This window comes from Dermochelys coriacea, chromosome 16, assembly GCF_009764565.3.
Source record: "Dermochelys coriacea isolate rDerCor1 chromosome 16, rDerCor1.pri.v4, whole genome shotgun sequence".
Taxonomy (NCBI): Eukaryota; Metazoa; Chordata; order Testudines; family Dermochelyidae; genus Dermochelys; species Dermochelys coriacea.
The window spans coordinates 23,561,270-23,573,687 of record NC_050083.1 but is presented as its reverse complement, the minus strand read 5'-3'; the positions used below and the strand labels follow the sequence as shown (position 1 = coordinate 23,573,687).

Genomic DNA, 12,418 nt, shown 5'->3' with positions numbered 1-12,418 from the left:
AATCAGTAGACACACTCCCATTAACTCCAGTGGGAGCTGGATCAGACTGCAAGAGGGGAGACAGTATGAAGAGAACAGCCTCCATGCTGCACTAAACCATCACAGCTAACAGAAGTCACACATTCAAGGTGCAGTGTTGCTGAAGTCTTACAAACAACTGCCAAGTTCTAGCCCCAGAATACTAGCAGACGAAGTGATTCCTGATGATATTTGTAAAGTGCTGTGGGAAGAACACGGCTTCAGGAGTATACTCAGTTCCTGACGGGCCACACGACAGCAGAACCAGGTAGTTTCTATTATTGCTTTAGTGCTACCATGGTGAACACAGATGACACTGGCAGGAAGTACCCACAGTGTCTTCACTCAGCACGGGGATTGTCCGGGTATCAGCTGAACGAATTAGATAATAATGCCTCTATTGGCCTATGGGCCTGATTCAGGAACACAACTAAGCACATGCTTAAAGCCCTGCTTTGCTGAGTGGGGTGGGCCAAAGACCACACTTAACATGCTTTGCTGAATCAGGGCTATAAAAGACAGTGTAGTTGCCCCTCTGTACCATAGCCTGCTGGGAAGGAGGTGGCCATTAGCTGGAAAGGCCTGTATCCTACACAAAGCGTTCATTAACTCTCAGCATAACCCCTGCATGGGTTACTTTGAAAGGGTTCTGAAAAGCAGGGCCCACGGCTCGGCTGGCCTTTGAGATGGAATATTCGTCCCACTCCAGTGCTGACTCTGTGGCCTCATTCCAGCTCCAGTCTGTGCCTTACAATGTCTAAACTATGTTACTGAGCAGAGCGTAAATAGCTTCAGCGAACAGCTGTTCAACTGGGGGCTAGCGTATCATATGAGCCAGCATGTAACAGCCACTACGGGGGCTGGATGGGAACAGTGTCACATCTAGCTGGCCTTTGGACATGCAAAATGGACCAAGTCCACAGGAATCAGCCACAGCATGAAGGCAGCTTTTCGTTGGAGGTAAAGCTAGAGTGGGCTGAATGCCTGCCTTGCCTGTCATTAAACCGGGACATATTAACACGCAGTAACGTGACTCTTTATGAGGCTAAACAACAAAAAATCACAGAGCCCGGTGTCTTTAAAATCAGCATTTACTCAGCTATAATATGCAGCAAACCTGATACCGAGTGCACGTGTACTCTATGCCTAGGAGGAGAAATCTGCTGCTGCAAAGACTAGCGAGAGCAGGATAACACACCCTCTGCCTCTGTGCAGCACTCCACTAGACAGCGGGTAATGAGTGTAGTTCATCCATCTAGCATACAGTGAGATTAAAATTAGCTTGTTTAAAAATGAAAAAAACAAAAACAAAATCCAGCTCCCGTCTGTCTCAGAGTGCCTGCTTCCCAAGCACCCCGCGTCTGACCCCGGTAGGAGGTGTGATGGAAACACTACAGGTGCCTCACATTGCACCAGCCCCCTTTGCTGTGGGCAGTGGTGGGCATCCAAACAGTCCTTTACAATGCAGCACTTTGGCTGGTCCTGCTGTTCACACACCTTGCTTTCCCTTTGCACTCATGGCCTGCAGGTCATGTTATTGCTGGCCATTTGTGGACACCAGCGGTGCAAGGAGATAAAGTACGTACAGGTTTGGTTTGTTGTTGTTCATCTACAAGGCCCTGGCTTTTAACCTGGAAGAGAAGGAAAGGACCCTGCTAGTCTCCAACAGCCTACTAACCTTTGCGGCTAGGCGCGAGGGTGTCTTGCTGAACACATACACCAGGTCTCCACTAACCTTCTCTCACTAACACAGGTTAAGGGGAGCAGGAGGACTTAGGCCTTTGCTCCCACACACCTGGTGGTCACCCTCTCGGGCTGTTAGCACATGGCAGGAGTGGTTTATCCGCTGAGGGGGCGAAGCACACTGTCATGTAACAATGTTGGGGGGGGCACATAAAGCCCCCTGAAATTAGAATTAAATAGGGGCTGTGTCAGGGAGACCCCACAAGGCTTCAATGCTGCTGTTTGTTTGGTCCACGCATCGGTGAGCTAAGTGAGTCCAGCTAGGTGGCATCCGTCTAGAGCTGGGCTGGTCTAGCAAGGCAACCTGGGGAATCTACAGTAATTCAGGAACACACTATTAAAGCCCACTGATTGCAGTACATCCTTTACTGCGCTTCTGAATCATGACCTGGAGAAACAATGCTGAGCTGATGGGGTGACGCTGCCCTCAGAGGTGTGGTCAATACAGTTCCTTCATAGCCGTTAAGGCCAGCGGGGCCCATGGCGAGCCGTCTCTTTGACCTTCTGCAAGGCACAGGCCAGACTCTCACCAAGTGATTCCTGCACCAAGCCCAGCACGTCTGGTTGAGCAGCAGCAACACGAATAGAAAACCGGCTAATGCGAGACTAATGTACAAGCATTGCAGTTAAGGGGAGGGAAAGTTTTATTGTGTGTACAGAACACGAGGGGGCTCGTGCAGTGCAAGAACTACTTTGTGTGCTGCCTTTTAACGTGATGTGCTCAGGCATTAGATGAGTGAGTGGTAAGGAGAGCGTGTTACCTTTTCCTTCACTTTGCCTCCAGCCCAGTTAGTGTCTGAAGGACAGAGCTAACATTAAAGGACTGGTTCTTGCCCTGGCTAGTGAGCCAGAAACGACACTATTCTAGCTAGACACACCTAGTTCTGCCCCGATGTTACACCCACCATTTCACAAAGTACCATGCCCCACTGACTGTCTCATGTTGAGCCTTCAGCCGCTCCAGAGCCCTGCATGGTATTTTCATGAAATGAGTCATTTAGGCTTTTGCCCCTGTATGGAAAGCCTGTGAGCTTTAACTGTTCTAACAGGCAAGAGGTGGGGAGCAGGGAAAGCTGGCAGAGCCATCAGCTGGCTGGGAAGTGTGGCAGTATCACAGCTAGGTTTTGTAGTCTTGCTTCAGTATGGGGGGGCTGGACATTGTGACTTTTCAAGGCTCCTTCCAGCCCTACATCTCTCTGATTACTCAGTGGGCATGCACCCAGTGAGGAAATAGGGCTGCAATCCCCTCCTCTCCTTGGGGGACACTAACCAGCCTGGGGGCTGGAGGGTAGCTTTGCTCACTAGCCCCACTGAACCAGTGAGGTTCCAATCACATTTGGGAAAACAGCTTTCTAGTGGGTGTTTTAGCTGAGCCTTTCAAAGTTTGTCCCTCCCCGTTTCATGGCAGACTAGCAAAGCCGAATGGTGCTACCTAACCAAGGACCAGAGAGGAGCAGCAGCTGCCCATTAGAGTAGGTTTAATGCCAGGTGCAAGGGAAATGGGTCACGTGTGAATGGCCAGTGAGGAGAAGGGCAGGGAAGCATCCTGCCTGGCAGGATCCCCAGGCCTGCCTTGGTTTTAGCTGCATGTGCCGTAAGTAAAAAGCACAAGTTCAGCAGTTTTGTGTGGGAGGCTGTGACTCTCCAGGAGGAAATCAAGATGGCCGTTGCACCCGGCTTCCATGGACCTGCCTTCTGTTTGGAGAGCCCAGGGGGAGAGGGGACTGGGCATCACCTGGAAAAGCTCCTCTCAGAACCCTAAATCCAAGGAGAGAGTGCGTTATTCAGCACACAGAGAGCCTCTGTATCCCATCCAGTGCCTTGCTTGGCCCTCTGCTAGAGATGGGGCTTGGGCTACTTACATAAAAGGGAAGGGGGGCCTTAAGTGCTGCAACAGCAGGGGCATTTAGCCTTTATTTGGTGTACAAATATGGCTCTGAAAACCCAAAGCTTCCAGATTATGGATCCAGGAGCCTAGATTCACACTGCACAGCAAGTTCCCATGGCTTGGTCAGTTGCTGATGCCTGACTCTCTCCCCTCCACCCCCCTACCCCGCCACTGCCTCCCACCCTCACCTCCATCCCAGGTAGACTCCGTAGCTAAGGAGGAGGGCTTCATAAAAGACTAGAGGTCACTAAAATATCAGTTTAGAGAAAAACAGTTCGGAGCTATTGTTATTTACTTTTTTGCATAACAACGAAGTTAAAAGGCAAGAATTTTTAACTGATAGAAAGGATGATTAGAAAAACCACCACAGCAAATAACTTGTGGAACTCACTGCCAAGATGTATCAGAGAGGCCAAGTGTTTGGCAGGATTTGCAGAAAGAGCCTTACACGGTTATACGAATGAGAACAGCCACAATTACATTGGCCATGATGTCGCTTTATGACGGCTATAAACCCTTCTGCCTTGGGCCATAAAGCAACCTCTGAATGACAGTGGGTGGGAAGAACTTTCTCTTGTGGCAGGCTAGTCCTTAGCTGGCCAGCAAGGGCCTCCTTGCACCCCAAGCTAAAGCATCTGGTGCCAGGCACTGTGAGCAGCAGGCTACCGGGCTGGATGGGCTCTGTGGCAGTTCTGATGGCTGTATTTGTCAGTATTTATTCCCACTGGTTGTTTTCCTGACCAGCTAGGAAGCAGTCAGATGTCCAGTCAGCTTTTGATACCTCAGATTAATAGGTTATGATTATTTTTTAAAAAAGAGACTATTTAATGAGACATTGTGATTTGTTAGCTCTGCTTAATATTGATCACAGAAGGATTGGGTCATGGAGACAAGCAGACACTTGTTGCTATGCGTGGCTTAGCAACATACACAATGTATTCAAAGGGAATAATGAAATTATCATGGGGAAACAATGAAGCCATCACTTGACGAGATGGAGGATGTGGAGCTCGTTTGCCAAAACAAGAAAGACACTACTTATTGTTTGCACAAATCTGTGAACTGCCTGGCCCACCCCTCCCTATGTAATGGGGTGTAATGAATCGCTGTGGGCTATGCCGTTTAATGTGCAGCTTTGTACAGTGGGGCAGGAGCTCGCTACTGGGAGAAACGTGTGGCCTCTCAGCATGAACTGCATCCTTAGCAGGGGAATAGCCTGTTGTGAGGCATCTTAATATCAGGTGGAGGTGTGGGGAAGGGAGTGGGGCAGGACAAGAGAATGTCTAGGGGGACTGGAGATCTGTAACTGACAGCTGGCTCCCACTCTAAATTTTAGCTCCTCGCATGTTGCAATAATTTTGTTTTAAATATTTTTGTAAAACTTAGCCACAATATTTCCATTTGAATTGTCTTACTCTTACCTGGTGATGCAGCTTTGCTTAGAAACTGTACCCGCCACTAACACTTTTATAGAGCTAATTAAATTGATTTTCCTAGGCAGTTTGAGCAAAATAGGTGGCGACTAAAAGATCATGGTTATGAGTCATGAATGGCTTTGAATATGATACCAAAGAGAAGCAAGCACTAGGACAGGGCTTTGAGGGGAAGGCTGTCTTTGTGGTTAAAGTCCTGGCCCACTGCTTGGAAGAACTGGTTACAGTCCCTGGTATTGATTTCCGGTGTGAGTTTAGGCAAGGGAATAATTGTTTTGGGCCTCAGGTCCCACTCTGCAAAATAAGCTAGTGGCATTGCCTTTCTCGGCCCTCGTCACGTTAGCTTGCGGGCATTATAGGCAGACCCTGGTACTCACTATGTGGTTCAGTGTGGGCCTGGAGGTGCTACCATCAGATGGCTAATAATCATTACAGCTGGTTGAAATTTCCAAAGTAAACTAACAGCTGTGCTGTGTCAGAGCTGCCCAGGGGGCGGCCAGGCAGTATAGAGCTGGAGAATTATTGTATGTCAGCTCACTTCATCGAAAGCTTATGCTCAAATAAATTTGTTAGTCTCTAAGGTGCCACAGGTACTCCTTTTCTTTTTGCAGATACAGACTAACATGGCTGTTACTCTGAAACCTGTCATGTATGTCTTGTGTGGCGGAAGGCACTTGACTTTGTGCCCAGTGCTTCACAGCACCGCTGCCGCCCTGACAGTCCAGCTGCAGGGGGCTGCCCGTAGGGCCGGATGTAGTTACGGGAGCGTGGAAGAGGGCTTGTCAGGCTGGAAGGGGGGCTCCTCATTCACGCTCAGCCTCAGAAAATTGCAAAGCTGAGTCCTGCAGGCACCTGGAGGATGCTACAGGAAATGCTCTTGGCACCAGAGAGGCTGCTACACAAATCTTAGCAGGGCACAGAAGGTGCTGGGCTGTGGATTTTAGGTCACAACTTGGGACGGGCGTGCGTGTGTGTAAGCACAAGCATTTCTACTAGCTTTAAAGGACTCTAGGGTTCTAATCCCAGTTTTGCCACAGGTTTTCTAGATAAGTCAGGTAACCTGCCTATAAAATACAACTAATTCCTCCCTTTCCGGTGGGTGTGACCCCCACCCAGCCTCTGAAACACCTGCAGCACCTTGACAGGTTTCAGAGTAGCAGCCGTGTTAGTCTGTATTCGCAAAAAGAAAAGGAGTACTTGTGGCACCTTAGAGACTAACACATTTATTAGAGCATAAGCTTTTGTGAGCTACAGCTCACTTCATCAGATGCATTTGGTGGAAAAAAAACAAACAAACAAAAAAAAACCAAAAACAAAATGCATCCGATGAAGTGAGCTGTAGCTCACGAAAGCTTATGCTCTAATAAATTTGTTAGTTTCTAAGGTGCCACAAGTACTCCTTTTCTTTTTGCAGCACCTTGAGGAACTTGTCCCATGGTCGTTCTCCCTCACTCAAGCCTGGATAACGCTGCCAGCATTGTGGGCTCTGGTGACAGACAGTTGCATTGGCCCAGTTCATCCCTTACTAATGTAACGCTCAGAGGGAAAAAATCTCCAACAGGACTCGCTGTGCACACCAACAGGTGATGCATCACATCACCCTGTGCATAGCAGACGTTCTCACCCTTAACCTGGCACTCCACGCTGGATCTATGGGAGCCTAGGCCATCAGAGTAGAGGCCAGGCCCCTGACCAGCTCCAAGCATTGCAAGTTCCCCAGACTTGTCTCTGGTGCAGCTGTCTCTGGGACCCTTTTGTCAGGGGCTGCATGGAAAAGCTAACAGAGCATCTCTGAAGCATCAGTGCATTGGTGAGGGGACAGAGGCCCAGAGAGGCTTTGTGAGTTTCCCCAGAGGCAGAGTCAGGACTAGAACTCAGGTGCCCAGGCTGCCGCCCGTGGCCCAACCCAACTAGCTGAGCAGCAGAAGGGGGCACAAGGACAAGCAGCCATTCTACTCCTGCTCCTGCTCCACCAGGTCCAGGTCTCTAAATCCCCTGGGAAAGCAGCAGTGACTATAGCCAGGCCGTGCTGGGACCCTGGTTCTGGGCATTGCACAAGCCCTTAGCAGGGAAGGCCATTCTCAGCCTGGGTAGCGAATCCTGAGCCATTTATTGCTACTGCCGCTACCATGAGAAGGGCCCAGTCCAGCCTGGGGCCTGCTGCTGCCTGGCAGGGGCAGTGAACCCCCTCTCCTCGTGATAGCAGCAGGAGCTGAGGGTACTCAGAGCCACGCCAGATTAAGCTGTTTCAGCAGAGCATGGAAATCAATGGTGCTCAGATACTGGGGGGCTGCACACATACCTAGATAGGCTGGGCAAAGCTATCAAGCCATGCGAGAAGCCCAGGCAGCCTGCTGGGTTCCACACTGCCAGCCACATGGAGGCATCAGGCAGTGGGAGCATCGATATACACAGGCTGTAAAGAGTTAACTTCCTAAAAGAGACAGGCTCTCTCCCACCTCCTGACACTGGCCCCAAGACACAGAGCAGCTCCCAAGTCTGTGCAGAACTCACTGCCTGGGCTCCAGTGCTGTAAGAGGACTCGTGGGGGTGGGAGGGGGGGGGACCGAAAAGGTGGCTAAGTGGCTTTTGTAGCAGAGAGGCACAATTCTCAGAGAGCTTGATGCCTCGCGCATGTCAGACTGGTGCAGGTGGATGTGCAAAGCTTCCCAGCTGAAGAAATGTTTCTAAGCAATTCAAGGGGCAATGCCTATTTTAAGGAGCTGTTTGGTTTCACTCACTCGCTCCTCATTGGGGTCAAGCAATGCCTCTTACAGGTACAGCCTGCAGGCCTGACAAAAGAGCGAGTTTTGTTTGCACCATGGCAGGGGAGGCTGCATCAGAGGTTCCCCTCAGAAAAAATACTGCACCTGCCTACTGGGTTAGTTTGACTGTTAATATGCAGGTTAGTCTGAAAGTGTGTGAGTGAGAGCGAGAGCGAGCGTACATGCACATATTATATATCTACTGCATGTGCTTCTGTGACCCTAATGCCTGTATTTCCTTCCTCAAGGGGATTTAGTGAGCAGGTCCCTAGAGTGCAAGATTCCCCCGACTACCCTCACTGCACACAGTGCACTGGGGAGCACTGCCCCTGGAAGTGCTGCAGTGGTGACTTCTGCACAGTGGTGCTGCATTGGACCAGAGAGTCACTTACCCAGAACTGCACAGAGGCACCCAAGAAGGTTAAGGCAAATTAACGAGCGTGAAGCCAATGCACATAAACAAAAGCATATTAAACCCCGTCTAGATGTGCTAAGACAGGAGTAAAATTGCCTTAGTTCACTGGTATATTAGGAAGTTTTTCGGGCAAATTTATGTTGGGTAGGAGAGTGAAAAAAATTATAAACCTCCAGTCAGCACCGCTATGCTGGAAAAAGCCACAGTGTAGTCTTTGGCTGGCATGGCTTAGCCTATTTGAGGCCCTAGCAATCCCAGCAAAGCTCTCTTTTGCTGATTAAGCTCCACCTCCCTTAGGAGGTTTCCCTATATAGCTCAACTGATCTAGCTATACCAGAAAAACACTTTTCAGTGTAAACAAAGCTTACGGTCACTTTACTTGGGGTTTAACCAGATTCAATTTATGCACATGGACTTCACCCCTTCAGCTGATTCGTCTTAGTATTCCAGAGTGTCACCAAGCAGACATGGCCTTAGATTAGAGCAGGGAGAAGCATTGGGATTAGATGGGGAGGGAGTCAGAGCAGCTACAACTGGACCAAAGGAAAGCATTTGAGCAGCAGGTGCCCTGTGCCTCACTATCCTGACACACTTTAAGGTTTATGTTTTACTACCTAATATGCTTCTTCAGGTTAATGATTTGATGAGCCAGTAGTTGATTATTTCTGCCTTGCCAATCTGCCCAGAGATGTGGGAAAATTGTGACATTTCTAGGTGACACCTTTTTTAAAATAAAAAACTCAATGTACCCTGCACAACTTCCTCCCCCTGGAGAGAAAACATCATCCGGAGACCAACAGCTGCTGAAGTCCTGCTAATGCAAGGTATGCCCCAGATCAACTTTTACAGCCATCACAGTGAATCTTACATAACCACATCCCAGAAAAGCTTCATCAAATTTAACAATGCAAAAATAACATCCATTTATCCATCCATCGCCGGCATTTCTACGGTCCCAATCACAATATCATCTGCAATAGGTGCTAATACCCTGAATTGAGTCTAAAGAGTTCTCAGAAGAACCAGGCAAAGAAGCCATAAAAAAATTAAAACTGAGCTAATCAGTGGTGCTGGAACATTTTAAATAGTGGGGGTGCTAAAAGCCAGTTCCCTGACCCGTCTGTCATAGAATCATAATCATAGAATCATATGTCCCCTCCCTCTGAGCTGGGACCGGGAGCAGGGTCGTATTTCAGGGGGGCCAAGGCTGGGGCCACAGCTGGGGGTAGGAGCAGGACTGGCAGCCGGGACCCCTCAGCCATGTGCGGGGCCAGAAGTGGAGGCACATGGCCTGCACCCCCAGGCGTGGGAACTGGAGCCCACATGCAGGGCCAGAAATAGAGGTGCAGGGTAGTAGCCGGGACCCCTTGGTGCAGGGCCTGAAGCGGAGGTGTGGGGCTGGGACCCAGTACGCAGGGCTGGGAGTGGAGCCCCGCATAAAAGTTGGGGGTGCTTAGTTCCTGAGCCTATGGAGTTAATGTATGCAGATGGGCCTTGGTGAAGGCACTCTGCCTTTCATTAACACAGTCTCTGTCAGTTTCCCCTTTTAATAGTCTTTAAGAGGAATAAAAGCAGCACAAAACAATCCCCACTGGACAATATCTTCCTGGAGGAACTGTCATCAGGGCGCTTGAGAACTGAATCATGTTTGACTGTGAGATAGAAAGGGACACAAATTATCTTAGGACACAAAGTACATTGTGCAGAGGCTTTTGTGTTCACTGAATATTAAAACCAGAAAGGAAATATTTATTTTACTCCGATACATTTTGTCTCCCTCAATGACAGAGGCAGCATAAAGCCCTCCTTTTGTCTAACTGCTGGCTTCAGAGGTCCTCAAACGCATCTGAACAGTTGGAGGTGTGCATTAGTGGGGCTTGCTAATGTGCCAGGGGAAAGAATTCTCTCACACACTGAGCTGAGCAGGACGCCTTGGCCAAACTGCAAGCCCAGCAAGACAAGGATCAGTCTCCCCGAAGGCTCAGGTAAGTAATTTTCACAGACTGGACTCTGCCCCAGCTCCATTGATTACTACTGAAGTTAGGAGCCTAAACATGCGCAAGGCTCTGGGCTTCTGCCATCAGCGGTGAAGAAATGTCAGCGTTACCTGTGTGCAGCTGTGTTCTCTACTGCGGGGAGCACTGCTTACTGGCCTGGCAACAGCCCAGCTCTGGCACTGATTGTGTTATCTTAGGCAAGTCATTTACCTAGTGAGGGTTTCAGAGTAGCAGCCGTGTTAGTCTGTATTCGCAAAAAGAACAGGAGGACTTGTGGCACCTTAGAGACTACCAAATTTATTTGAGCATAAGCTTTCGTGAGCTACAGCTCACTTCATCGGATACATTCAGTGGAAAATACAGTGGGGAGATTGATATACACACACAGAGAACATGAAACAATGGGTTTATCATACACACTGTAAGGAGAGTGATCACTTAAGATGAGCTATTACCAGCAGGTAGGGAGGGTGGGGGGAAGGAAGAAAACCTTTTGTGGTGATAGTCAAGGTGGGCCATTTCGAGCAGTTGAGAAGAACTTCTGAGGAACAGTGGGAGGTGGGGGGGGGGAAATAACATGGGGAAATAGTTTTACTTTGGGTAATGACCCATCCACTCCCAGTCTCTATTCAAGCCTAAGTTAATTGTATCCAGTTTGCAAATTAATTCCAATTCAGCAGTCTCTCGTTGGAGTCTGATTTTGAAGTGTTTTTTTTTTTTTTTTTTTTGAAGGATAGCCACTCAGGTCTGTAATCGAGTGACCAGAGAGACTGAAGTGTTCTCTGACTGGTTTTTGAATGTTATAATTCTTGATGTCTGATTTGTGTCCATTTATTCTTTTATGTAGAGACTGTCCAGTTTGACAAATGTACATGGCAGAGGGGCATTGCTGGCACATGATGGCATATATCACATTGGTAGATGCGACCCTATACCGGAAACCTACTGACCACTATTCCTACCTACATGCCTCCAGCTTTCACCCAGATCATACCACACGATCCATTGTCTACAGCCAAGCGCTACGATATAACCGCATTTGCTCCAACCCCTCAGACAGAGACAAACACCTACAAGATCTCTATCATGCATTCCTACAACTACAATACCCACCTGCTGAAGTGAAGAAACAGATTGACAGAGCCAGAAGAGTACCCAGAAGTCACCTACTACAGGACAGGCCCAACAAAGAAAACAACAGAACGCCACTAGCCATCACCTTCAGCCCCCAACTAAAACCTCTCCAACGCATCATCAAGGATCTACAACCTATCCTGAAGGACGACCCATCACTCTCACAGATCTTGGGAGACAGACTAGTCCTTGCTTACAGACAGCCCCCCAATCTGAAGCAAATACTCACTAGCAACCACACAACAGAACCACTAACCCAGGAAGCTATCCTTGCAACAAAGCCCGTTGCCAACTCTGTCCACATATCTATTCAGGGAACACCATCATAGGGCCTAATCACATCAGCCACACTATCAGAGGCTCCTTCACCTGTGCATCTACCAATGTGATATATGCCATAATGTGCTAGCAATGCCCCTCTGCCATGTACATTGGTCAAACTGGACAGTCTCTACGTAAAAGAATAAATGGACACAAATCAGACGTCAAGAATTATAACATTCAAAAACCAGTCGGAGAACACTTCAATCTCTCCGGTCACTTGATTACAGACCTGAGAGTGGCTATCCTTCAACAAAAAAACTTCAAAAACAGACTCCAACAAGAGACTGCTGAATTGGAATTCATTTGCAAACTGGATACAATTAACTTAGGCTTGAATAGAGACTGGAAGTGGATGGGTCATTACACGAAGTAAAACTATTTCCCATGTTTATTCCCCCCCACCCACCTCCCACCGTTCCTCAGACGTTCTTGTCAACTGCTTGAAATGGCCCACCTTGACTATCACCACAAAAGGTTTTCTTCCTTCCCACCACCCTCCCTACCTGCTGGTAATAGCTCATCTTAAGTGATCGCTCTCCTTACAGTGTGTATGGTAATACCCATTGTTTCATGTTCTCTGTGTGCGTATATCAATCTCCCCACTGTATTTTCCACTGAATGCATCTGATCAAGTGAGCTGTAGCTCACGAAAGCTTATGCTCAAATAAATTTGTTAGTCTCTAAGGTGCCACAAGTACTCC

At 48.5% G+C, this 12,418-nt stretch overlaps 1 protein-coding gene across 2 annotated transcripts in view; it reads right to left on the bottom strand.

Moving 5' to 3' along the window:
- Positions 1 to 1,080: 1,080 nt before the first annotated feature.
- The window catches only part of ADGRD2 (adhesion G protein-coupled receptor D2), a 70,208-nt gene continuing 58,870 nt past the window's right edge, over positions 1,081 to 12,418 (bottom strand). The window contains exon 27 of one of the 2 annotated variants that reach the window (XM_043499009.1): positions 1,081 to 3,519. In XM_043499009.1, coding sequence (XP_043354944.1) covers positions 3,512 to 3,519 — 8 coding nt within the window. In that variant the 3' untranslated portion in view covers positions 1,081 to 3,511. Of the gene's footprint in view, positions 3,520 to 9,895; positions 10,470 to 12,418 lie in introns of those variants that run through there. The other variant, XR_006276096.1, reaches the window with a different exon arrangement.